The sequence below is a fragment of the Komagataella phaffii genome, chromosome 3 (assembly GCF_000027005.1).
Source record: "Komagataella phaffii GS115 chromosome 3, complete sequence".
NCBI lineage: Eukaryota > Fungi > Ascomycota > Pichiomycetes > Pichiales > Pichiaceae > Komagataella > Komagataella phaffii.
In genome coordinates this window covers 671,724-697,674 of record NC_012965.1, presented here as the reverse complement: position 1 = coordinate 697,674, position 25,951 = coordinate 671,724, and the positions used below count along the sequence as shown (strand labels likewise).

The 25,951-nt window shown below is 40.5% G+C and overlaps 13 protein-coding genes across 13 annotated transcripts; 8 read left to right on the top strand and 5 right to left on the bottom strand.

Moving 5' to 3' along the window:
• Positions 1-11: 11 nt before the first annotated feature.
• PAS_chr3_0352 (Putative SCF-ubiquitin ligase F-box protein) lies at positions 12-1,100 on the bottom strand (the record flags this gene model as incomplete). Its single annotated transcript, XM_002492528.1, has 1 exon — positions 12-1,100. One exon carries the CDS (start codon positions 1,098-1,100, stop codon positions 12-14), a length of 1,089 nt encoding a protein of 362 aa, XP_002492573.1.
• A 300-nt stretch (positions 1,101-1,400) lies between these two features.
• PAS_chr3_0351 (uncharacterized protein) lies at positions 1,401-2,423 on the top strand (the record flags this gene model as incomplete). The annotated part of the gene is made up of 1 exon (XM_002492527.1): positions 1,401-2,423. The coding sequence occupies one exon, from the start codon at positions 1,401-1,403 to the stop codon at positions 2,421-2,423; it is 1,023 nt and encodes a 340-aa protein (XP_002492572.1).
• Positions 2,424-2,580: 157 nt separating this feature from the next.
• On the top strand, positions 2,581-4,887 carry PAS_chr3_0350 (Ferric reductase and cupric reductase; the record flags this gene model as incomplete). The annotated part of the gene is made up of 1 exon (XM_002492526.1): positions 2,581-4,887. One exon carries the CDS (start codon positions 2,581-2,583, stop codon positions 4,885-4,887), a length of 2,307 nt encoding a protein of 768 aa, XP_002492571.1.
• Positions 4,888-5,152: 265 nt separating this feature from the next.
• PAS_chr3_1180 (uncharacterized protein) lies at positions 5,153-6,526 on the top strand (the record flags this gene model as incomplete). Its single annotated transcript, XM_002492525.1, has 1 exon — positions 5,153-6,526. One exon carries the CDS (start codon positions 5,153-5,155, stop codon positions 6,524-6,526), a length of 1,374 nt encoding a protein of 457 aa, XP_002492570.1.
• Positions 6,527-6,547: 21 nt separating this feature from the next.
• On the bottom strand, positions 6,548-7,357 carry PAS_chr3_0349 (NADP(+)-dependent dehydrogenase; the record flags this gene model as incomplete). The annotated part of the gene is made up of 1 exon (XM_002492524.1): positions 6,548-7,357. The coding sequence occupies one exon, from the start codon at positions 7,355-7,357 to the stop codon at positions 6,548-6,550; it is 810 nt and encodes a 269-aa protein (XP_002492569.1).
• Positions 7,358-8,451: 1,094 nt separating this feature from the next.
• On the top strand, positions 8,452-9,741 carry PAS_chr3_0348 (Hypothetical protein; the record flags this gene model as incomplete). The annotated part of the gene is made up of 1 exon (XM_002492523.1): positions 8,452-9,741. The coding sequence occupies one exon, from the start codon at positions 8,452-8,454 to the stop codon at positions 9,739-9,741; it is 1,290 nt and encodes a 429-aa protein (XP_002492568.1).
• A 78-nt stretch (positions 9,742-9,819) lies between these two features.
• Positions 9,820-13,140, bottom strand: PAS_chr3_0347 (Serine/threonine protein kinase involved in regulation of exocytosis; the record flags this gene model as incomplete). Its single annotated transcript, XM_002492522.1, has 1 exon — positions 9,820-13,140. The coding sequence occupies one exon, from the start codon at positions 13,138-13,140 to the stop codon at positions 9,820-9,822; it is 3,321 nt and encodes a 1,106-aa protein (XP_002492567.1).
• Positions 13,141-13,601: 461 nt separating this feature from the next.
• On the top strand, positions 13,602-16,913 carry PAS_chr3_0346 (DNA helicase; the record flags this gene model as incomplete). The annotated part of the gene is made up of 1 exon (XM_002492521.1): positions 13,602-16,913. One exon carries the CDS (start codon positions 13,602-13,604, stop codon positions 16,911-16,913), a length of 3,312 nt encoding a protein of 1,103 aa, XP_002492566.1.
• A 35-nt stretch (positions 16,914-16,948) lies between these two features.
• Positions 16,949-17,932, bottom strand: PAS_chr3_0345 (Histone acetyltransferase (HAT) catalytic subunit of the SAS complex (Sas2p-Sas4p-Sas5p); the record flags this gene model as incomplete). The annotated part of the gene is made up of 1 exon (XM_002492520.1): positions 16,949-17,932. The coding sequence occupies one exon, from the start codon at positions 17,930-17,932 to the stop codon at positions 16,949-16,951; it is 984 nt and encodes a 327-aa protein (XP_002492565.1).
• Positions 17,933-18,445: 513 nt separating this feature from the next.
• PAS_chr3_0344 (Essential DEAH-box ATP-dependent RNA helicase specific to the U3 snoRNP) lies at positions 18,446-22,258 on the top strand (the record flags this gene model as incomplete). Its single annotated transcript, XM_002492519.1, has 1 exon — positions 18,446-22,258. One exon carries the CDS (start codon positions 18,446-18,448, stop codon positions 22,256-22,258), a length of 3,813 nt encoding a protein of 1,270 aa, XP_002492564.1.
• A 155-nt stretch (positions 22,259-22,413) lies between these two features.
• On the top strand, positions 22,414-23,934 carry PAS_chr3_1179 (uncharacterized protein; the record flags this gene model as incomplete). The annotated part of the gene is made up of 1 exon (XM_002492518.1): positions 22,414-23,934. One exon carries the CDS (start codon positions 22,414-22,416, stop codon positions 23,932-23,934), a length of 1,521 nt encoding a protein of 506 aa, XP_002492563.1.
• A 29-nt stretch (positions 23,935-23,963) lies between these two features.
• On the bottom strand, positions 23,964-25,127 carry PAS_chr3_0343 (Hypothetical protein; the record flags this gene model as incomplete). The annotated part of the gene is made up of 2 exons (XM_002492517.1): positions 23,964-24,965; positions 25,023-25,127. The coding sequence occupies 2 exons, from the start codon at positions 25,125-25,127 to the stop codon at positions 23,964-23,966; spliced, it is 1,107 nt and encodes a 368-aa protein (XP_002492562.1).
• Positions 25,128-25,237: 110 nt separating this feature from the next.
• PAS_chr3_1178 (uncharacterized protein) lies at positions 25,238-25,771 on the top strand (the record flags this gene model as incomplete). Its single annotated transcript, XM_002492516.1, has 1 exon — positions 25,238-25,771. The coding sequence occupies one exon, from the start codon at positions 25,238-25,240 to the stop codon at positions 25,769-25,771; it is 534 nt and encodes a 177-aa protein (XP_002492561.1).
• Positions 25,772-25,951: the final 180 nt, after the last annotated feature.

The window sequence follows — 25,951 nt, the reverse complement described above, 5'->3', positions numbered from 1 at the left end:
AGTAGAAAAATCTACACAGAGTATGATTTGACCCGACTGAAAGTGAATGGTCTCTCTTTTGCCAAAGAAAAATGCTTCATTTCTCCATCATCTTTATTCTGGAAATATGCAGATATCCAATGTAATTTGTGATGTTTCATTCGCCCCAGGTTTTTGATCTGAAGTGTCTCTGAAAAACTGTATCCCTCCACGGAGCCTTCCCCTGTGATTAGTACTTGGCCATCCATGGTCATCTTCCAAGTGCCCCGAAACACATTCTCTAAGCCCAGTTCGTGATAATTTTTATTTAGTCTTGGAACAACTATCTTGGGGCTTAAAAACGTCAACAACCTTTGGCATGTACCATCTGGATAGAACCTCACAAATCGATAATAAGTAACACACCTTATCGGGTTTGACCATGAGTTTGACATGTCTGGCCTTCCCCCTTCTCTATAATAATTGATGATACTTATATATGCACCATTGAATTTCAAAAAAGGTCTTTGACTTAGCATAAGGTGCCAATCGCCCTTCCACGTATTCTGACATATTTGGTCTTGGCTGCAGGGAGTGTCTTCATCGTACCGTTGTCTGGAATAAACAATTTTACAAAGTTTCTCCCAAATTGATTTGTTATGGAACCCGAGATACGATAGTTTTTTGCAAGTGATTGCAAAGTAAAACCAGCTGGATGAGTCAGCGTCGCATAGAAGTTCCATTATATATATCAACAAGTCATCAGAAAGCAAATGTAATGGTGACGGCTCGTTTTCTTCCTCGGGTGTAATTTGATCTTCGTTGAAACTATTCAATAACTCTTGAACATTAATCTTTTTAACTAGTTCAAGGTCAACGGCCGGTTTTTCTATGGTATTCTTGTTGTGGGGAGAAGCCTGCTTCGTAATATCTTGATACCGGTACCAGCGATCAACTTTTTCGTCTAGTTTATAGGCCTTTCTATAAAGCTCAACAGCATCGCTCATTGCACCCTCCATTTCTTTCTCATTGGCCTGGTGAAATAGATCATAGGCCCTTCTTTGCTTGTCGTCTAGTTTTGAGAGGTCCACAGCTCCATCACTTTTAATTGAAAGCGTTTGGAGTTGACTATCAAGCGTCATTTTGGTTGGTCTATGCGGAAGTTATCGATAATACGCGGAAAAATGAGATCGAGTAAGCTGTATGCAGGTTGAAATTACTACTCTGGAATTACTACCCTCAAACAACAACGTTGGAGTACGCCAACCAGCACTCTTAATGTGACCTCACATTACGTTTTACTGACTGCGATTCTACTACTATCTCGTACTTAGCTATTACTCAAGATGCCAATTTTGTTGTCACTGTTTCAGGCATGTTTCAAACATCTGACTGGTGTACTACTTAAAGAACCATAGATCATAATTCCTCATCAACTGTTAATGGAAGACCCCGAAAATAAGTTTGATGACTACATTGTGATTGGTCAAGTTAGAGATAAGCTGGAGATACAGGCTTCACCAAGATTTCAAAAGTATTTGGACAATTTATCATTGGTGTTTCAATATCTTTTGGAGAATCCGAATCGTAACATACTCAATGATTTAACTAGTAAAACTTCTCCAATTGAACTTAGATCTCCGCCGCCAACAAATGGATTTCAACCACCAATGAACGAACCTACACAAATGTTCACCATTGACCTGCAAAATAAGTTCTCTATGAATGAGCAATACAAGATGTATTTCAACCTGCTTCAACAAATTGTCTGCAAAGAAATTGCAAAGCTATGGATCAAGGTGATTGAACCCAAAAAACAGACAAAGTTTCCGTACAAAGGAGGATACTGTACGAGGCCTCCGTGGTGGCCAAATGAAGTTCCACATAGGGAACCTGACCACCTTAACAAATCTGACAGAATTACTCTTTTGATCACTATTTGCCATCTTGATGTGACGTACTTGCAAGATCTTTACAAATCCACTCAGTCTGTGGAATTCACACCTGAAAAAAGGGAGTTATACAATGAGTTATTTTATCTTCTCTATAAAGAGTTTGACTTCCAAAGACATAGGACTGACTCAAAGGTGGTGGTGAGTTTGTTTTCTAGGAAACAAAAACAATTGAGTAAAAATAGGACCGCAAAGAGTCAACCAAGACGAAAATCGATTTCGAAACCACCGCTCAAGAAGGCCAATGATGAGAATCTCCAAATGGCCAAACTTTTATATGAGCACTTGAATCTTACAGCAAACCCTGAGAACCCATCATCCATTAACGATATTGATATCACAAATGAGTATTTGATTTCTTCGGCTCCTTCGCATTCCAATGTAAATTTCAATAATTCTTTCGGTCTCGGCTTTAATGAGGGCCACGATTTACCTGATCAAACGGACCATTACTCTATCTACAACAAAAGCCCAATTTTGCCAACAGACAAGCAGCCAAATATACCCCTGTGACAATATCAGAAACTGCGATTTGATCTTTGATGAATCAGACCCAGATCCCCTCTTATCTTATCTTATCTTATCTTATCCGATTTGAGACACTGAAATTTCTCGCTACAGTAACCTTTTTGTGTTATTGGAAGACTATCTTGAAATATTACCAAACAAAATGAAAGTGCTGTTGTTGCTCTTTATGGGATGCTTCTTTAAGCTGGGATCAAGTAAGGGGATCAGTGATGAAACTGGAGCTGCTTGTCTCTTTGTAGCTTCAAATTTCAGCAACTATCCATTTGATTGTGCTCAACCAGATCTAGAATATAAATGCCGATGCTTGAGCCCTGAGTTCTTGGGAACAGTTTTGCTCTGCATCGATGATAATACTGATGAAATTGATGAACTCACTCGAGCCTTTGACTATATTAAGGAAGTCTGTGGTGTCCAGGGAAGTAAGAAGTACTCCTTTACTCAATTGATCGATGTATTTGACAATGCAACATCTCACGCAATACCTGTTTCAGTGGTGAATGGTTTGAACAAGTCACAGCTCCATAACCCAGTAATACCTGATGCTCAAAGGTTCGCATCTTCCCAGGAATCTGTTCGGCGTTTGTTGAACCACAGATATAAAAGCACAAAGTATGGCGTAGGATTAATTGGCTATTGGGGTTTGAGCTTGATTCTGGCCACTACAAACAATGTTTTACAATGGTGCTTTCCTTACATTTATATGAACATGAATGGAGACACTACTCGTTGGCTAAGAGAGCACGTAATTTGTCCTCAACTGATCTCGGAGAGTCATTTCAGAAAAAACTCTAGAATAAACACATTCGTGAACTCTTTGCTAAGAAGTTTTCCTATAAGAGTTCAATCAATAACAGTGGCATTCTACATGGCTCTGGTGACAATATTTTGCACTGTAGATTATCAACTATACCGCCCTAACTCAATATTTCCGTGGAAGAATGCTCAACTGTTTGCTTACATTGCTGATAGAACTGGTATTTTAGCAATTACGCAATTGCCGATGTTGATCTTATTTTCAGGAAGGAACAACGTACTTCAACTCATTACCGGATGGCCCTATCGAACTTTCAACATTTTTCACAGATGGATTGCTAGAACAGTTTGGATTCTTGTACTATTGCATGCCGTGTTCTATGTAGCCTTTACCGCATCTTGTTCCAATTATAGAGAACGTTGGATGATAAACAAGTGGAGGTGGGCTAACACAGCTTTTGTTGCCGCTTCAATATCCATATTTCTGAGCTCACGATACTTCAGACGAAAATGCCATCAGCTGTTCGTATCTAGTCATCAAATATTGGCAATTATTTTTGTTTTGGGATGCTGGTACCATTGCCTGACGTTGGGCTGGATGGAGTTTCTCTATATCACTGTAGCTATTTGGGCTCTAGAATACTTTTCTAGATTTGGAAAAATCATGCTTAGTGGTGGGATAGTTCAGGGTAAATGCACATTAGTCCTCAACAAAAAGCTTGAACCTCATTCCTTGAGAATCACAGTACATCATAGCGGTTGGTGGAGAAGTTTTCCTGGAGCGTATAGTTATCTTTACTTCCTAAAACCGAAATTTTTTTGGCAATCTCACCCATTCACCATTTTAGGGCCTGCGAGGCAGGAAGATTTCAACAAATTGGTTTTTTTAATTCGTATCAAGAATGGAATTACCAAGAAACTCGGAAACTATATCATGAGGCAGGAAAACCTCATGTGCACGCTTCCCATGTTGGTTGAAGGACCATATGGCTCAACGATTCCGTTTAAGGCTTATCAACATTCAATATTTTTTGCTGGAGGTGTAGGTATAACAGTGGTCTACACGTTTGCCATGGATCTGGCACATACATATCTTGCTGATAAGGCCAAGAATCATTCGATCAATGTAATCTGGTCAGCACCCACCATCTCTGCAATTGAAGAGTTTGTGGACGAGATTGAAGCACTGTCAAGGTTTGAAATGGTGAAGGTTATAATTTATCTGACTAGAGAACTTGAAGCCATTCTGCCCATTGACGACCAGGAGCTGAAAATTGCGCCAAAAGAAATGGGAGATCCTATTGAGTTGGTCAATTCGTGCACTGATTTGTCCAATAATGAGTTAGTACATCTTTTGGATCCACTCTCAACTGGCTCAAAAGAACTTCCAACTGAGCTGAATCAACGTATGAATGAAATTATTTCTACAACAGAGGAGCGAGTGTCACCGGTGGAGTATGATGCTACGAGGGAGAAGCTGCAGAATGTATTTTTCAGGTGTAAGGTTAACTTAGGAAGAAGGCCAAGCATCAAAAAAGAGCTCCCAGGATTATTGAAGCTTATTCCGGATACAACAGCTGTGGTTTCATGCGGTCCTGATAAAATGAACCGAGATGTCAGAAATGCGGTAGCTAAAAGTCTACGGGAGCCCAATAAGGGTCGAATTGACTATTTTGAAGAAGAGCTAGTCTGGTAAAAAGCTCATGCTAGTCACATTCCTCTGGTCCGTGATTCTAGAGATGGAGAATGACTAAGAGCTTTGAGCGGCAGGTTTTTAAGCAATCACCGAACATCTAGTGCGGACTCCTTCGTGTGCGCATGCCAGTTTATTGTACCCCGAAGAAATCGAGCACTGAAATTTCTGAACCTCAGCACAAGTTTTCCAGACAGCCGAGCCGACATGATTGTAGATTTCATACATAGAACACTATTGGAAAGACACGTCTCCAAGAACAACTCTAATGAGAGCTATTTCTAGAGTTACAACATTGTTTCGATGCTATAGCACAATTCCAATACCAAAAGCCGGACTGCCATTGGGCGACTGTACGATCGAATGGGTCAAATCTTTGATAAGTCAAGAAGTCATGTTGCAAGATCAACAAGACAAGTTGATGAAGTTTGCAATGCCATACTATGGACAAGAAAAAGGTGTTGATGGTTTCAAGGCTGTGAATGAGAAGATTGTGATAAACGGCTCTGGGGATACTATCAACGGAATCAGAGTGGAAAACTTGAAAGATCAAGACACCATGGGAAAGAAACCTCTTCCGTTGGTTATGTTGCATGGATACGGGGCAGCATTGGGGTTATTTTTCAAGAATTTTCATGGGTTAGTCAAAGATCAACCAGGATCTACAGTGTATGCATTGGACTTGCCTGGGTTCGGATTGAGTAGTAGGAAACCAGAGTTGGATGTAATGGATGAAACTCTGAAACATCTGCATATTCAGTTTGATTCTCAAACCGTGGAGCATTATAAGCATATCCACAGATCTTTGAGGATGCCAGACATGTTTAGCTTAGACTATAATGAGTTTGAAAATTACAAAAAAGGTCAAAAGGAATTGATTGAGCATGTCGAAAGTATTTATATTGATGTGCTCAAGAGATGGCTAGACGCTAAACTTATAGACAAAATTGATTTATTAGGTCATAGTTTTGGGGGCTATATGTCCATTGCCTTTGCTTTAAAGTATCCAGAGAGAGTGAATAAATTAGTGCTAGTTTCACCGGGGGGAATCGAAAGAAGCCCTTATGCAATCACTAACAAGTTACGAAAACCAAAAGAGGGCACATTGGTTGAATTGAAACCATCAGGAAATCCTGCAGATTACAGGTTTCTGGGGCGATTACCCGTGATGAGTTCAACTTTTATGAAATTCTGGGAAAAGGATATCACCATGTTTGACTTATTGAGGCTTAGTGGACCCATTGGAGCCCAAAAATTAACTGAATACATCTTCAGTAAGTACAACCGTAATAATCAGTTCAACAGCTATGAAGAACTGAAGACGATGTCACTATATATGTACCATTGTTTCAGCAAGGCAAGTTTCAGTGATCGCACTATTTTAAAGATCTTTAGTCCCACCGTTGTCGCAAAATACCCCATGCTAGACAGGATTCATGAACTAAAAGTGAAAGAAAGCCTGTGGATCTATGGTGAGTTTGATTGGATGTTCAACAGTTGTGGTGAGGAGGCAGTAAAGGAGCTCACAGGATATGGCAAGAGCGCCAAATTCGACGTAGTGAGCAGAAGTGGCCATAATCTGTACCTGGATAGCCCTGAAGAATTTAATCAGAAGGTGAAAAAGTTTTTGCAGTGGAAATGAATTAACTCTATAAATTTTATACTAATCCTTTTTCCTGTATACGTAACCTGCACCTGCCTGGTTGGTAGGAAACACTAGTGTTTCAGCAACGACAGTATTTTCTCTTCTAGTGGACGCAAATACTATGAGTTCAGCAATATCTAGTGCGTTCAATGGTTCTGCACCCTCATAGACTTTAGAGGCAGACTCCTTCGAGCCCTTGTATCTAACAAGAGAGAACTCGGTCTGGACTGCTCCAGGATCAATTTCGATGACTCTGATCTTGGTGTCGATCAGTTCCTTTCTAAGGGAATGCGAGAACGATCGTACAGCAGCCTTGGTAGCACAGTAAATCCCTCCGCCAGGGTACGGATCTCTTCCGGCGATCGAACCTAGCTGGATAATATCACCTCTGTTACGAGCCTTCATTCCTGGCAAGATCAGCTGGGTCAACGAAATAAGGCCAATGACGTTGGTCTGAAACATCCCATCTATGTCTTCTTGTAGGATCTGTCCGACCCTATCGATTCCCAAGGCTTTTCCAGCGTTGTTGACCAAAACGTCGACTGCTTTGAACTCTTCAGGAAGCGACTCTACATACTCTGTGAGTTTTGCAATATTTGACACATCCAACAAAGCAATGTGAACTTTGATATTGGGCCATTGAGTGGTCAATTTTTCTTTGAGGCCTTCCAATTTTTCAAATCTTCTTGCAGAAAGAGCCAGTTTGATTTCTCCTTTGGCTGCATTAGCATATTCCAGAGCAGTGGCTTCACCAATACCAGACGAAGCACCGGTGATTAAAATGACTTTTCCTGCCAATCTTGAGGCTGCAGCTAATCCGTAAGACATTATTCAGTTTGTCAGCAACGTAACTTGCAAAGGTTGTTCTTTATATAGGAAACGGTAATTATCTCTATCCAATCCAATTACCCCTAGGTCCATCACATTAGATGACGTAAGCAGTGATTTGTATGGCGTTTCCAAAGATAACGACATAGGGAGAAAAAAGTAAAAATGTAATTAGTAACACTTAGCTATATAGTAAATTGCAGTAATCATGATAAAGTGTCCCTTTTGAGAATCACCATTGCCAGTTAGTGAAACCATGACTTTTTGGGGGTGTGTCAAAGCATCCTTAGACAGGAGTTGCCTCTGTTTACATTTAGTCGTGTCCTAACGTTGCATTGATCCCATGTGAAACGTCGATTAGAGTCAATTAGGTACTCGGCACAGACTACCCATTTAGAGTTTGCCACTATACACCCGTCGAGGTACAACGGGTCGGCGCATAACCCGATAAGCACACAAAAAAAGCAAGGATTGACTTAGTTCGTGCGCCGGTTATTTCACAAATCCAGTATCAGCTAGTAGCCAGTCACATGACCAACGCCAGTGGCATCTCTTCTCCTCACTTCATCACATATTTTTCGGAATGACAACCAGTGTCAAGTTGTGGGGTACCGTATTTTTATGCCTTTCCAGTCCGAAAAACGGAACCTGAAACAGCAAGGGGGAAATGGTATCTTTAGCACACCGGTGGATAGTTCTGAAACATTCTTGCTGGACCTCGAGTCCTCTCTGTGCTACCTATGTCAATAGTCGCTACGCTACTCTTTGTCTCTTCGCCCACTACCAAACGATTCGAATATCTCGTATAAAATTGTGCCAATGCTCCTCACGTGTAACCCCCAAACACCACTGAAAAAGATGATCATTTTCACATGCGCATTTCTCTTCAGAACTCCGAACTTTAAGTGTTTATTAACGCACAGCATCGCCTCAGTAAAAGGAAATTACCACTTACTAATCACAGAGCAATTGCAACCAACCATCTCTTTCTATTCATTTAAAAGTGTCAGAATTCCTAATATCCTGGGAAGGCAGACTCTCTAACGATTACGTAACACATTGTATTTCCCAAAAAAAAATTACTACGCTCGCCCATGCTAACCCCCCAATATCGCCAACATGTATTGTCTCCGTTTGAGTATGTCAAACCCGGAACTGCTATTGTGAACAACTCCCCTGATGTCACTATGACCCATAATACAATAGATAATAGTACTTCGGATTTCACGTCAGAGATGGACTTTGAAACGGCGTATAACATGCTCATGACTCACGATACACTGCCCTCTATGGGAACTTCTCCCTCAAGTTCGCATGGTTTTGGAACTCTGGCGACAAGCCCAGGGGCAGGTCAACAGGTGTTTAATGGGTTTCAAGGGTACTCCTCTTCATCTCCAGATCAGCAGCAGAAAGTTAAGACGCCTTCAAATCAAATTATCCCCGATCCAAGCGCAGAGTTCGAATATCACCGCAAACAGATCCTAAAGAATTCAGGTGCAAATGGCTCCCAGCCTTATTCTACGGCAAATGGAGTGTCTCCTAACACAAGAAACTTGCTACATTCAATTAATTCGAAGAGCTATAAGAATATGTTCGGTATGTTTTCCAATACGCCCACGTCTTCATCCTCTGGCCCAAGCTCTGATCTCCTGTCGCTTTCTGAGAGCAGCGTGTTAACTGAGTTTTTGGATAGTCTTGTTGACGATGTTAAACTATCTTCACTTTCCAAGCATTGGTCATCGATTGATCCCTTGGCAACCGAAAAACCTTTGGAGACTGGCTCTCCTCTGAATACCATGACATTGCCCGAGTTGAAGCTTCAAAACTCAGACTTGAAAACCAATTTGGCTTCCATCCCTTCAATGCACAAGATCAACCTCAATTTTTCAAATAATTCAAGTGCAGACACATCTCGATGTCAGTCACCTTCGATTTTAAGCTTCAAAACAAAGTCAGATAGCCTCCAACCACCATTAACAAGCGTTAAGACCGAGATTACACACGAAAGGATACCGAGATCACCCAACAAGTCCACAGCTACAAAGAGAAGAGCAACAACATGTACAAATGCTAATAAACGCAAGCGCTCAAATGATGGCAGACCCCTTCTTTCAGAAGACGAGAAGCGACGCAACCATACTTCGTCAGAACAGCGACGAAGAATGATAATTAAAGAAGCATTTGAAGAATTCTGCTCACTGACCGTTAGGCCTGATGAGAAAATACGAACTGCACCCTCTGCTTCTTCCAAGCCTGCAGCACAAAAAACCAGAGGTAAAGATGCTAAGAAGAGTCTCAGTAAATATCTGATTATGACAAAAGCTATTAATGAAATCGAAAGACTGGTCGAAGTTAACCAGAAGTTAAAAGAATTACTAAGTTAATGAAACTATTTAAGTTTATTTATGTATCAGTTAATGATAAACGACACTAATGAGCCATGGGAACCATGTATTGTGGAACTATAAATTCAATTCTTGTAGCAGCTTTGACGCCAACCTTTTGTAAATCCAAGCATTTCCCAGAATTTTCTTGAACCTCACACCATATAGTCCAACCAGAGGGACTTTGACAATATGAATTTCAAATTTCAAAGGTGTACGGTGTGTTGATCCTTCGTTGATACTACCAAGATCATCATCATCTGTTTCCTCTTCCTTGACTGTGTCTATCTGTCTAGCATTTCTTTCTGGAACATTTTTCAAGATCATATCACTGCCACCTCTTATATCATGCAGCGACTCCATGGACTCATTATCACTCTCGGTATGATAAGACGATGAACGAGAATGAACATTTGCAGGTGCAGGAGTAACAGGGGTATTTACGGTTGCATCGTAGTCATCAAATTCTGTCCCGTCAAGCGTGGGTTTCCTTATATGGTTAAGGATTCCGTTTCCAAGAGAAAACTTTCGGCGATGTTTCAATCTTGCTGAGGACGGCGATGAACTATCATCCTCAATAACATTGACTCTGGTATTGGCTGTTGACGAAGATGACAATTTGGAAGAGTTTGCAACATCGGAGTCAGTGTCATCGGTCACTCTTGACTCTATAACTGGAGATCTGATATCCCCAATTTGTAAATTTTCAGTTTTTCTGTAAACGCAAACAAACCCACCGTTAACTTCAGTGAATTGAATGTTAAGTTTGCAGAGAGCTGCTATAATGTTGTATCGAATAACAGGTAACGGCTTCGAGGATGTAGTCTGAACAGAGAAAAATCCTTTGAGAAACAAGGTCCTGGGGTACTCAACTGAGGGCATAGTTCCAGGTGGAGCATGTTCTGCCTCAAATAAAATTTGGGATTCTGTCATTGGTTTGATATGCACGTTAGTATTAGCAGAGTATTTCCCTTCTGGGTTTAATAAATTGTTATCGGTAATTTGGGCATCTTCAAACACATCATAATTTTCTTTAGTAGGCAACGCAGGTAATTGATTGTTTGCTGGTCCTCCGAATTTGAAATTAAGCGATTGCTTGCGAGAATGGCCAAGTGACTTGGCTCTCGCAGTGGGATGTAGCCGTCTCTGTTGACTAGGAGCCAATGTTGGAGGCCCACGTTGTTCGTTTGGACTAGTCGAAGCCTGTAACTTCTTTTTGATTTCATGATCATTGGATTGAAAGGTTGTACCTGTAGTGGTAGGTTGGGCATGTATCGGTATGGGAGCATTCTTAGGCGGTTGCTCTGGAATCGTAAAATTGGGCAGTCGGGGAAAGTCAGATGTCACTTGTTGCTTTTCTTTGTTGGTAATTCTCAAACTTCCTACACGACGAACTAATTTACTATCATCAACAGGGTCCAGGTAGTTTTTGGAGTTATTGGAGGTCACATTCTTCACAGCAGCTGGTTGAGTAATTGGTGAAACGCCACGTACTGAAGTCCTGTCCGCATCATTAACTGAAAATGGATGAACTTGAGGTGGGGGAGATGAAGGCTCCCATTCAGCCTCATTCTTATGGGGTCGTTTTCCACTGAGTCTTCGGAATAAAGAGTTAAGACCACCAGAGTTATTCTTGTGTACATTATAGCCGCCACGATCTTGTCGTTCTGGAGCATGCTTGATATGGGTCTTTCTGCTAGCATGTTGTTGCTGCGTCATATCCATCTCGAAAGGATGAGCACTAGATAATGGCTGTGCCGGTTCAATCATCGCTTCCAGTTCAGCTGGCTGTCCATGCGGAGATGTATAAGCAGGTGGGACAGTGGCAAGCAATGGCTGTTCCACATCCGTAGTTTCTAGTTTCTGGGGAATAGCTGGTGTCTTTGGAATGTCTGGAGACACCTTGACAGTGTCTAATACCGAGGTCTGTCCCTTGAGAGCACCTTTTGCTAGCTTCCTCTTCCTCATTTCATCCACGAGGTAGTACGTTGAAAGTAACGGGTGGAAGGCGATGATAGCAGAATCGTCACGCGCGGAATAGCCCTTGATATTAGCTTTCTGTTGATCAAGTTTCCACCTCTCAACACACGCTTCATATTCTCTGCTCGAGATCAGGTTTGTGATATCTCGAGCAATTTGTTCTTCATTTCCTAAACCCAGATTTGCAATCTCTCTTACTACACTTAAATCCAACGGTAATACAATAGGTGACCGCTGAGGGAGATAGTTTGATGGAGGCCCTGCAAATCCTAAGGTCATCCAAGGGTGCTCCATTGCAGCTTTCAAAGTGACTCTATGATCTGGATTAACGACTAACATCTGAGATAGCAATGAATGACATAAAGGTGAAATAAACTCAGGATACTCAACTTTTCCTCTTTTGATTTTAGCATGAAGCTTTGGCACGCTGTCGTCATCAAAGGGAACCTTACCGGAAACAAGGACAAATAATACAACCCCAAAAGACCAGACATCAATTTCAGGACCAATGTAAGGACGGCAAGACAAAAGCTCCGGTGCTGCAAAGTATAGGGAGCCGCAAAAGGTTTTCAGGAGATTTCTTCTATCATACATGTTGGAAAGGCCAAAGTCAATCAACTTGATTTCACCCTTGTTGTTAATCATTATGTTTTCAATTTTCAGATCTCTGTGAACGATGTTATTAGAATGGCAGTAATCTAAAGCAGAAGCAATGCTTCTGGCAAACTGGCGAACGCGTGTTTCCTTCAATTTGCCATGAGAAACAATATAATCCAGTAACTGTACCCCCTGGACTATTTCAAAAAGCATGTAGTAGTGATTAGACATTGTATAGCATTCGAACAACCGACAAATATTTGGGTGGTACATTATTTTTCCTAGTGCTGCCTCTCTGACAGTACGTTCATCGCGTTCCAATTCCTTCTTGTATTCATCACGCAGCTTCTTTCTTTTTTCTTCAGTTTCAGGTTCTGGATCGTTTTGGTGATTTCTCTGCCAGATTTTGGCTGACCTAATGACTATTTTGATGGCACATACCTCGTGAGTGACTCTATGTTTGGCGACTTTGACCTTACCCATCGAGCCTGCCCCAATTGTATTACTAAATTCCCAGTCTCCAATGGAGGTTCGGTGGAATTGTTTTGTGGCAGATTCAACTGGAACCAATGCTGCCGGGGCATCCAATGATGGTTGTTTCTGTGGAGTATGTTGACGTTGAGAGTGTTCATGTGTGTTTAATTCTTTCAACAAAGCTGCTGACGTACTTGAACTTGCATTGCGAAGCATCCTAGCAGTAGCAGGAGCAGAATTTTGTATTACAGGCTTCTGTGGCTGGCCACCAGAAGAAGCTCTCAACTTTGGTACATGCACCGAGTTGGAGAAGGGATCCTGTGGCAGAATACCCTGTTCTCTATCCATGGTTGAGTCTGTTTATCTCTCCCTCAGAACAGTTGTGCCAATAAAAAGCCTACAAACTTAATTGATTGGCTGGGTGATTGTGAACAGGAAGATAAATTACAGATGTGTGTCTGTCAACCTACTTTGAGCAAGACTGTACTCAAGACGTAGAAACGATAAGCCCTCTGGGTGCAGTTATGTGTAGTACACTATTTGCGCACAGCCGTTTATGTAATACGTAAAAGATGGCATGTTAAATTCTCAAGTACATAGTGATTGGTTTCGTACGAATCGGAAAAGGAGCCATCGATAAACCGGTCATGAAGTTTATGTTATCCATCAGCTAAAAAGATAGATAACGAAGACTTTCACCCTTGAACAAGAATATTTATTAGTTGCACGTGACGTACGAAAGAAATATCGGGGTTGTAGTATCTAATCACATTATTATCGCGTCCTACAGATGAGAAGAGACTTTTCAGATGGCCTCTGATCAACCCAAAAGACCAAGGTTTTTTGATGATAGACTGGAACAACTTGATCCTGATGAGGATAGTCCAAAGAAAGTGAAGCTTTTTGTATCTGATTTGGCGTCTGACGAGGAAAGCCCTTCCAGAGAGGATCTTCATTCTGATGATGAATTTGTCTTGTTTCAATCAGAGATCAGTTCTATCGTCACCAATATTTCTGAAACAGCAATCATGCGGTTATATGATAAAGTGAAAGGGCACTCTAATATTCTAGAATCAGCTTTAAACTTATTCTATGACCAACCGGAGACCTTTACCGAAACTGACGAAAGTAAGAGAAAAGACCTGAAAGAGATCAGAACAATTGAAAGCAAAATTAACAATCTGGCCAACCAACGATTTACAGAGAAACAGAAAGAGAAATACAAATACATTGGCACTCTGGTCTGTGATGGTTGGTGTTCTAGGCCTCGGGTACAAAAAATTCAATATGGTAGTAGGCTTAACATTTCAACTCCGCCGAAAAGCTCACCCGCAAAAACCTCCAAAAAGAAAGCATCGGCTTCCCTTGTAAGGCTAACTATTCCAGATACTTCAAATCAAAACTACCAAAGAGAAGTCGGAAGGCTCCCAGAAAACATAGCCAAAACCATAAGTCCCCTTATTGAAATGGGCATCGGAAAGTTTGAAGTCACAGTTATATTCACAGATCAAAGAACTATACGTATGGGGGACTCTTTTTTGATTCAGTTGGATTGCTTCATCAAAGACTCGGCATTCACCAGCCCTGATTCAGAACACTGTCTTACTAGCGATGAAAGAAAAGATGTTTTGAAGAAAGGTGCTAAAGAATTGGACACTGAAGTCTTGATGAGAAAGAAACAAAAATCACTTTTTGATTTATTTCAGCTATTGGGATTGAAAGAATTGACTGAACATAATAAACTGGAAGGTGAAAACTCAGAACCTGTCAATCTGGATTCCGGTTCTGACAATGAAGACGAAAAAGCACCAAAAAGTTCAACAGCTGATCATCTAGATCTGAACCAGCTTAACCAATTTTACAAATCAGCTCAATTATCTCATGAGAAGGTTCATCTTCCAGATACCACTCCAAATAAAACCGCATTTTCCCTAGACTTGAGAACTTATCAAAAGCAAGGTTTATCATGGATGCTGAGAAGAGAGGCATCATATTCTTTGATCGGTAACCCTGAAGGCTCTCAGGATGCAAGATTGGTGAACAGCTTTAAAGATCACGACTTAAACAAGCTCCATCCTCTTTGGAAGGCTTACAAATGGCCAGAAGATCGATCCTGGTCAAATGTTAAACTATCCGAGAACTCTCACGATTCTTCATTTTCATCAAGCAAAGAGTTTTATTACAACATCTATTCCGGAAATTTTTCATTCACCAAACCTCTGTTAAAGAACGCATCTAAGGGTGGTATTCTGGCTGATGAGATGGGGCTGGGAAAAACTATAACCTCTCTTTCACTAATACTTACTTCAAGCGAGGATACAGAACTTGCAAATGAGAGTAATATTCCTAATGACTATGCATACAAGACTACGCTTATAATTGTACCCATGTCTCTGTTGTCACAATGGGAACAAGAATTCGATCGGTGCAACGCAGATAGCCAAAAACGATGCTTCATTTATTATGGCAACGAGACATTGGGTGACATGAAGCAACTTCTTTGCAATTCGAAAGACCCTCCTGTGGTTGTGCTCTCGACATATGGTACGATCCAGAATGAGTGGGCTAGAGGTCACAAGGTCACAGATGGTAATCTTCTCAATGAGGGACTGTTTTCTGTCAAATTCTTCAGGATAATTCTTGATGAAGGTCACAGCATTAGAAATAGATCAACCAAGACCTCTCGATCTATTTTTGATCTAAAAGCATCTAGAAGATGGGTTCTTACCGGAACTCCAATCGTTAACAGGCTTGATGATTTGTATTCCTTAGTTAAATTCTTAAGGTTAGAGCCATGGGACAACATTTCGATCTGGAAACATTTCATAACAATCCCTTTTGAAACTAGAAAGAATTTGGATCAATCATTGGAAGTACTTTCTGCAATTTTAGAGCCCATTATTCTTAGGCGGACGAAGAACCAAAAGGATGAATTTGGAAATCCTTTAGTGGTGTTACCGTCAAAGGAAGTAGTCATTGATAGACTCAAATTCAACGAAAAGGAACTTACCTTATACAATTGGTTCAGATATAGAGCCGAGACCACATTCAAAGAGAGTTTGTTCAAGGGTACAGTCCTTCAAAGTTATAGTGATATTTTGACCCATATTTTGAGATTGCGACAGATATGCTGTAGTATTAAACTTGTCGGAAATTTGTTTAAAGATTCATTTATGGAAGATGATAATTTTACTTTGGATCAAAAGCTTATTCTGACACAGTCTGACGAATCAGTAGAGGTTTTAGCATCATTTGAAAAGAAAATGGAAGAGGAAAAACTAGGCCCTGATGAAATCATATCCATCAAGGAAGGCATTTATAAACTTTACCCGTCTTTTGAGGACACCGAGTGTGCTATCTGTACGACAAGTCCAATCTCTATTGAAGATTGCATGATAACTGAATGTAAGCATTGTTTCTGCATCGGGTGTCTCATGGAGCATTTTGAATTTCAACAGAGAAAGCAAGAGAATGAAGTTTTATGTCCAAACTGTCGTTCCAAAATAAGCAAACTGCGTCTCTTCAAGACACATTTAGTGGAGGATAGTGAGAGAGGCTACTCCGTGACTTTATTCCATCCTTATGGCAGTTCTAGCAAGATAAATGCCCTATTAAGACATTTGAAAACTATACATGAGACAAAAGAACATGTGGTAGTAATTTCTCAGTTCTCGTCATTCCTTGACCTAATTCAGGCCGAACTATCAAAGTATAAAAAAGAATTTAAAGTGATGAAGTTTGATGGGCAGTTGTCTTTAAGTGAGAGGCAAGTTGTTCTGAAAGAATTCAATGACAACCCAGAAAACGGGGGTATAAACGTGTTGTTACTGTCCCTTAAAGCCGGAGGTGTTGGACTAAACTTGACCAATGCTTCCAGAGCATTTATGATGGACCCTTGGTGGTCTCCCAGTGTAGAAGCTCAAGCTATTGATCGTTTACATCGAATAGGACAATCGAAAAATGTTAATGTTGTTCGATTCATAATGGAAGGGTCTATCGAAGAAAAGATGTTAAAAGTTCAAGAGCGGAAAAAGCAGTTAGGCGAAGCTGTCGGAGACGATGAAGAACGACGTCAAAGGAGAATCGAGGAGATCAAATTGTTGTTCAATGACGATGAGTGATGATCCAATTGAATTCCTCTGTAGATTATTTACATTTAGTACAACACCAAGCTGTCCTCTTGAATCAACTTTTGACAATTAGAACTTTCTCCCTTTATCCATTGTTTGAGAACACTCCTTGATATTGCCAGTGGATACTGATCAAGAGATTTAGAGTTCTCGATGTCAGATGTGGTAAACCACGATCCCATATAATCTAATGTTGATATCAAATCTTTAACTCTTATGCATGTGAACTTTGATAACTTTTGCAAGGTGATGGATTGACAGTCACTAAAACGGCCATATAGCAATTCCCTGCAGATGACTTTGGACCAGTATTTTAGATACCCTATCTTTCCAAATGCTGATAGCGGGAACTCAGGTCCGCTAACCTTTCCTTCGAACCTAGACAGTTCGTATGAAAACTCTATCAATAAGTGTCCCAAACGCTTTCTTTGGAAAGGGGGAAAGATCAATATGCAAGCTAAATTGTTCTCATCCCAGGACAATAACTCTTTGCTGAAAAAGCCCATTGGCACTCGACGTCCATTAGACTCCCCAAGTACCACGTAGAAATCAAAGTTTTCTATGGAAAAATAGACTGACTTACTGTCCAAGAATAACTTGGCAAACAAACAAAGATTTTGACAAAGGATGGTATGCCTGTACCCACTAACCTTCTTGATAGTGAAATTATCCTTATACATGGTCTTTCCTGGAAATCTGTAGTTGTGCTTGCAAACAGACAGATGACTGTTCAGTAATGCCTCATCTCTGGTGTACTTGAAACATAGATCACAAACATAGAGCGTATCTAGCCAGTATGAATCTGTGTCCCCATTTATCTGTGGCTCTGAATGCTTCCTGTGATGTATTCTTTGATGGGCATTAACTGCCTCATATCCTAACATATCGTGGTGACCCTCCAAGAAATAAACACTATTACCGTACAAAGTATCAAACTCGTTATCACCGAGTCTTACCCTTCTTATGTTTCTCTTCTGTGTAACTCCGTAATAGCCTTCATTATCAGACATTACTTGGGCAGATGCGATGCCTAACTTTGATGGGTTCTTCTACTTTCCAAGGATATGTAATGCCTCGAATACTAGTCAAATGAGGGGCTAGGGAAATACTTACTAACGAGGTGATAATTACGTACTCTAAATAGTCTTCACGAAAAAAAGGGGAGGTAGCTATGAAATGACAAAGAAATACAGGTAAGAGGGAGGTGTTGCTAAGTATTTAGGGGAGGTTGTCTAGCGTTCCGACATCTCGCAGACGATGTTCTGTCAGGCGAAGTTGGGTGTCTCTATTTGTGCGTAAACTTGGAAATACTAGAGCGATGCTTGCTTGCCAATCTTTGTCTATGTTTAAACTGTAATCATAACATGCTGCGTGTCCAATAAAAAGCACGCTGCAACCTGTTGTCTGACAGAAGTTTATTTACTGGCATCTTGATCTTTCCATCCCTCTTTGTCATTTTCGCTAAGAAGTATTTTTTTCCTCATCGCTTGAACTATCTGAACTTTATCTCTATCTTTCGTATCATGGGTAAATACAGAAAGAGATTCAATGAAAAGGCCCGTTCAGGAATGCTTCTGAAGCAGGCTACTCTTAAACGAGCTAGAAACAAGCAGTTTTTCAGACAGCCTGACGAAATTCCTGAAGATTCTCCGGATCAAAATGAATCCAAAGATGAGATTGTAGATACCAATGCTGAGTATCTAAAACCGGAAACTGACAAAGAGAAAGAAGAACGTAAAAGACAAATGCATGAGATGTTATTTGAGCAACACAAAGAATCCAAAGTATCAAGAAACAAGAGAAAGAGAATGGAAAAGTATATTGATCACCAGTTGAAAAGAGAAGAAAAGCAGATCTTGCTTCAAAAGTTACAAGAAACAAAATTCGACACGTCTTTGCTTCAATCTTCTAAAAGACTTGGATCCAGCAAGCTAACCCGTAAAGAGGAGATAGTCGAAGCTCTATCACTCGAGAAACAAGGTAGAGGTAATGATAGAACTAATGACATACTTTACGAAGAACGAGAGGTGAAACAATGGGATGAAATTAATGATGGTGACGACATATCAGAGGACTCTGGAAAAGATGAAAAAGAGGATATGGCTGCGGCTCGTGTGTCAGGTTTCATAGATCATAGGCCGACTGCACTCGGAGGAACAGGTTCTGGATTCTCTTTTCAAAATATCCCCAAAGTAGCCAAGCGAAAGAATGAGGTAATCAAAAAATACAACTGGAGACAAAGACTTGAGGAAGAAGAAAGTAAGAAAAAGAGACAGGAGCTGGAAAATGATTTTCATGATTCTGATGAGGATGGAAATGAAAATGAGAACGATTCTGAAGTCCCTGATGAGGCAAGTGAAAGTTCTCAACCCGACGGTTCAGGTCTAGATGACGAAGATGACGATTTCCGAGGATTTTCTGACAATAGTGACAACGAGAATGGCTTTGACCAAGATAATGCCATCGAGAATTTAGAGGATACCTCCGATTCAGATTCTTCCACTTCAGAGGATTCCCAACACTCATCTTTTGAAGAAGATTCGGATCAAACAGAAATCCCGACTTCTTCAAGGGGAAAATCTTTCAAAGACTGGGCAGAAAGCCAGCTTAAAGAAATTAATGGTGAAGCAAACATTATCCAGACTGAACTTCCTCACAGAGATTACACTCCATTGGATAGACCAGAAGACAAAGAAGACGATTTAGAAGATTCGTATATTCCTATCGATGGAAATAACAAAAGGAAAGTGTTCTATGTAACCGTCAACAGATCTGAAACCATTCAGAACATTAGATCAAAGTTACCAGTTTTCGGTGAAGAATATAGAATCATGGAAGCAATCCACAATAATGATTGTGTCGTCATCTGTGGTGAGACAGGTTCCGGTAAAACCACACAAGTGCCACAATTTCTCTATGAATCAGGTTATGGACATCCTGACTCTGAAACGCCTGGTATGATTGGTATTACCCAACCAAGAAGAGTTGCGGCGGTATCCATGGCAGAAAGAGTCGGTACAGAATTAGGAGATCATGGATCTAAAGTTGGTTATCAAATCCGATTTGATGCTACGATTAAAGAGGACACCGCTGTGAAGTTTATGACTGACGGTGTGTTGTTAAGAGAGATGATGAACGATTTCCTTTTGTTGAAGTATTCTGCTATCATTATTGATGAGGCTCATGAAAGAAATATCAATACCGATATCTTGATTGGTATGCTTAGTCGTATTTTGAAGCTTAGAGCAAAGTATCATGAGCAGGACCCTTCTAAATTCAAGAAATTGAAGTTGATCATTATGTCTGCTACATTACGAGTTTCAGACTTCAGTGAAAACAGGGTTCTTTTTGAAGTTCCTCCTCCAATTCTTAAAGTCGATGCTAGACAATTTCCGGTTTCCATTCATTTCAACCGTCGTACTGCTTTCAATTACGTTGAAGAAGCGGTGAGAAAAAGTATAAAGATCCACAAGAATCTACCCAAAGGAGGAATTCTTATTTTCTTAACCGGACAAAACGAGATTAACCAGGTTGTTAAAAAGTTAAGAAATCAATTTCCTACAGGAAATAGCCAAGAAAGCGTTCCTCAAGTGGCTGTCCACCCTGAAAATGCAGTCGTGGAACCGGAAGAAGTTGATTTAGACGTGAATATCGCTGAAATGGAGGATGATTACGATTCAGAAGGAGACAGAGAAGAGGGTGAAGAGGAAGGATTCACTGAAGAACTGGAAGAAGACCAAACCTCTAACGACCCCCTTTACGTGTTGCCATTATACTCACTTTTGCCTACAAGGGAACAAATGAAGGTCTTCAAAGCACCACCTAACGGTGCTAGATTGTGTGTGGTTGCTACTAACGTAGCAGAAACATCCTTAACCATCCCTGGTATCAGATATGTGGTGGACTGTGGACGCTCCAAAGAGAGACGATTCAACGAAGACACTGGAGTTCAAAGTTTTGAAGTTGATTGGATTTCCAAAGCCAGTGCTGACCAGAGAAGCGGTAGAGCTGGAAGAACTGGGCCAGGTCACTGCTATAGACTGTACTCATCAGCTGTGTACGAAAATGATTTCCCCCAGTTTTCTATTCCTGAAATATTGAGAATGCCAATTGAGAGCGTTGTGCTGAGTATGAAAAGTATTGGTATTGATAATATCGTAAACTTTCCATTTCCCACACCTCCTGATAGAAACGCACTATCCAGCGCTGAAAAACTGCTCTGGTATTTGGGTGCTTTGACTAGAGATAAGAAGATCACCTCACTAGGAAAGACTATTAATTTTTTCCCACTTAGCCCAAGATACTCTAAGGTGCTGATAACAGGGAACCAACACGGATGTTTACCATACCTGATTGCAATTATGTCCGCATTGTCCGTCGGAGATCCATTCTTATATGAACACGAGCTTGGAATTGATAGCAGAATTCAGCAGAAGGATGAAGACGACGATAGTAGTGACAGTGATGAAGATACAAAAAAAGAACGACCAGTTAGAGAATCTGTGGAAGATATTGAAGCACGACGAAACTTGAGAAGGAAGTTTAACGAGTCTAGGAACCAATTTTCTCAGTTAGATAAAAACAGTGATGCCTTTAGATTGTTATCAGTTGTTTGCGCAGCTGGTCATGTACCAAGGGATAAACTGGGACAGTTCTACCAGGAAAACTTTGTGAGGCCTAAAATAATGGAAGAAATCGAAAAGTTGCGGAAGCAGATCACACATATCGTAAAGGTTAACACTAGCAAGGACAGAATTGGCATAGTTGAAGAGGTAGATCTCAAATTGGGAGTTCCTACAAAGGTGCAAATTGCAGCGATGAAACAGATGATTGCATCCGGTTTCATTGATCAGATTGCCATCAGAGGAGATCTTGCATCCCAGGATTGTTCAGTAACCAATAAAACTGCCATTATGAACATTCCATATGCAACTCTATTCCCCTCCAAGACATATGATCAGGAGGATATTGACCAATTTGTCTACATTCACCCATCATCGATCATTTGCTCATCGGCCTCAGTTCCTCCAGATTACCTGGTTTATTTCTCTTTAAACTTGGGTTCCAACCGAAGGGCTGTCAATAAACTTCGCATGAAACCTCTTGTCAACATTGCTGGCAAGCCATTATCCAATGTGGCCAAAAGTTCTGGTCTCATCACGTTCTCAAAGCCTTTGGAATACCCTTACGCACCGAAATACATTACCTCACAAAAGCGAGAATGCTATGTTATCCCCAGATTTGGAGCTTCTATTGGCTCTGGCGGGATTGGATGGGATTTACCAGCTATGAAGGTCATTCAAGAAAAGGAGAACGGTACCTGGGTAGTTAAATAGAGACAGATAGATAGAAATTACATTTCCTGTAACATAATACCCCACTAAACCCTTTTTAGGCAACAGTTAGTCAAGCGCGTAGTGCGCGAAGAGGCACATTTGTTGTTGGAAAGGTTTCCAAATCTCTCTCATTTTCTCAAGGTCCCAACCCGAACATGACAAGAACAAATGAGAGTTCCAAAGATATTTTCAACGAATTTACTGCAGACTACTTTGAAGTCGTGAAACATCTGCAAAAACCACAAAATTTCATAACTGAACTTCAATTTCCTAAGGTGATAAATGTCCAGGATCCTTCCTTGATAGCTGGATCATACTATCAGCTTGTTGATGGTAAGGATCTCAAACCTACAGAGCTGGTTACCATCAGCGACAGAATAAAGAGTGGTCACTACAAGACTATTTATTCCATATTTCACGACCTAACTTTAGTGTGCCTGATACTTATAAACGAACGGAACAGAGATTCGGAAGACTACGTCAAGATTGATTTGTTCTACAAGTCGATGGTTGAGTTATTGATCAGAGAGGCAGGAAGATTTTTGTTCAACTACAGACAACTAAGAGAAAGCGTTGACTCTCGTGTTTTAGATGATTACACCAGTGAGTTTGAAGAATCGATGACAAAAGACTTCAATAAAGTGTCCACATTTTTTGTTTCATCCAACGGAGAATGTTTAACTACATTCATCACACCTAATGCGCCATTGTTTTCGTCCCTGAATAATAAATCAAGCTTGGATGCTAGAGAAGCTGTAGTGAATGAAGGCGATTTTAATCTGACGAAAGTAATCCCCCATGTCCCTTCCATTAGTTCACAGCCGCTTAACAAGATTTCTCCTCAATACAACAATGAACCTCACCCAGCCACCAAACCTACGGATTTATTGCCAAACCTCTTTCATTTGAACTGGTACGCGTTACCGATGGGTCAATGGCTCACCCACAATAAGGGTAACGATTTCAGTTTTGCACCTACAATAGACGAAGAAAAATCTGCAATCTCCAGTGAATTGAAGGGCCTGAGGTGGCTGGAGCAAGCTGGTTTTAGAAAGCTTGGTGATATAGCAGAAAAACTGAGCAGACCATCTAAAAATGAGACGGATAATGAACTTCAGAAGGACGAACCAAAAAGAATTGAAAAAGAGCTTCCGGCACCTGTTGACCAGGAGACTAAGAATGGCCATACGGGGACAGATACATCAACTAAACTTGAAAACACAGATAAGGAAGTCCAGGTCAATGGATCCGAAGACTATAAGATCAAGCTAGACAACCTCCTCTCCTGGACTCCGGGAAGCTTCGTTGAGGAGGATGAGATAGAGGCTATCCGTTCCAACAAAGAGCAAGAACTTATAAGCAAGTTGCTAATAGATCTGTCACAATTACGTCAAGAAAGGTATAAGGCATCACCCAAAATCGATCCTGCTAATCCCGTCACTGTCTTGAAACCCAGTCTCAAAGAGAAGAGATTGTACTTCAAGATTAAGAGATTAATACAATTGGTCATTCAAACTCGCAATGTGACTCCTAAGGACTTGAAACTTGATGTCAGCTTCAAACTACCTATTTGTCAAACAACGTATAGTGGTACTTTACCAGCGTCTGTACCAATTTACACGAAGAACCCTTCCAGCAGAGTTAGTGCTCTGACTAAAAAAAGACGTAAGTACTAGTATTTATTTTACTGAGTATATAAATTGTCTTAATTCACATTAACTCCGTTATACACTCTAAAGTTTGGAGTGTCATGAGGTATTCTGTCTTCAGTGAATAGGAACCTTTTCTCTCCCCTGATATTCTGCTCAACCAGTACGTCACCGAATTTTGTCCTATTGTAGCTGTACACAGGAATTCTGAAGATAAAAGTGTCATGGGGTGAAATCTCACCAGTGATCCCGAGCTCTGGGGGACCGTATTTAGGAAATGTTTGAAATATGAGATTCAGTTCTTCTATTGATATCACGGGAGGGTTAGACACATCAGTGATCAAAATCAACCTGAAATCTTTGGCCCCTAAGAACCATTTATGGGAAAGGACAGATATTTGGTAGTCTGCCAAATTTATCATTGAGCTATCACTCGAGTAGCAATCAATCTTCTTCAAAGGCTCCAAAAATCCGTACTGAAAAATGGTATCTTTGAACTTAGGAACATTGATAAGAATTTCATATTCGCAGGTCTGTATTTCATCGGCGGAGACAATTCCTAGAGTGTTGAGCTTGTTAACGTATTGAAACCGTATATTTGTCTTTCTAGGAGTGAAAGTCAAATCACAAATGGCACCGTTTTGTAAGCTGAGTGATAAAAACACCGATTGGTGCATATTCTTCTCCAGAACTATGTCTTCCCTCGTCAGATTCTTGGGTATATTAGCCAGGACAATTCGCAAGTTCCCGTTATATTGGTACAATTTTCCATTTATTATTTGATATGTCCAATATCTGTCCTTGGTTGGCTGAGCATCGTTGAGGTTATAGTTTTCAAGTATATTGAATGCAGAGTTTATTTCAGTTTGAAGTTCTGGTATTTCACTCAAGTTGTATTGAGCTGGAAGAGTTTTCAGAATCTGCTTTTGATGTAGTTTCTGGTCAGTATCAATTTCATCATTAAACAAACACTCAAAATATTGATCGTCCGTTGATCTTAATGTCACTATTTTTTCTGAGGTGGGTGAGATGGCATGATTTAAGTAGTTTATGGTATACTATAGTACCCAGTTAGCACGGCATGATCTTGTGAAAACAAAAATTAAAAGACTTACCACAGAATTCTTATCAATGGAATCATCCAAAGCTTTCACAAGACTTGATAGGGAGAGCAGGAATAGCAGGACCTTTATCATAATGTCCAATGGCCTGTTAACCATGGTTGACGTGGATGAAAAGGATAATATTATCGCACTGTAATCACTATCCATCGCGATAGCATTTATCAAGGAGAATAACTCGCCGTCTACTTATCCTCAACTATTCGACAATGGCTACTACCCTACAAAGCCTCGTCACGTTGTTTCTTTTCTTGGGGTCTACATTTGCGTATCAGTTGAAGGCTATTGATTTCGCTCAGAACTCGTTCAACTTGGCCACACTAGAATTTGACTCAAAATGGAAATTGCACACCGGTGAACAACTAGACCTGCCAAGTGATCTTTACAGAATATGTTTGGACGAAGGCTGCTTCAATTACAAAAGACTAAGTTCTCCAATTGCACAGGATATCAAGCTGACTATCAACAAACACAACGACATCGAAAATGTAGCCTTCTTCGATGCTAGTCAGAAAGGTCTTAACCTAATAGTTGAACAAATTCGACAGGCACCAATTCCCAAACTACCAAGAAAAGAAAAGAAAATCAAAAAAATCAGATCCGATAACAAGCTGGAACTCAAGGAAGTCATAGACGAGGAGGCAGAAGTAAATGTTGATAACCGTTCATTCATTCAAAAATATTGGATGTATATTGTTCCGGCATTGCTAATTATGCTAATATCTGGAAATCAAAACCAATAGCCCTTCTGAATAAGTCAGGTCAACATCATCAGGCTGCTTGGAGTTCAGCCCAGTTATCAAATAGGTCGTTATGCTTAGAGAGACACTACTTTAAGACAGAATTGGTACTAGTTCCCCGATTTGTCATTACGTAATCTCTTATGTGACGAACAACTCATATGGTTTCTTGATCTCCTTGTA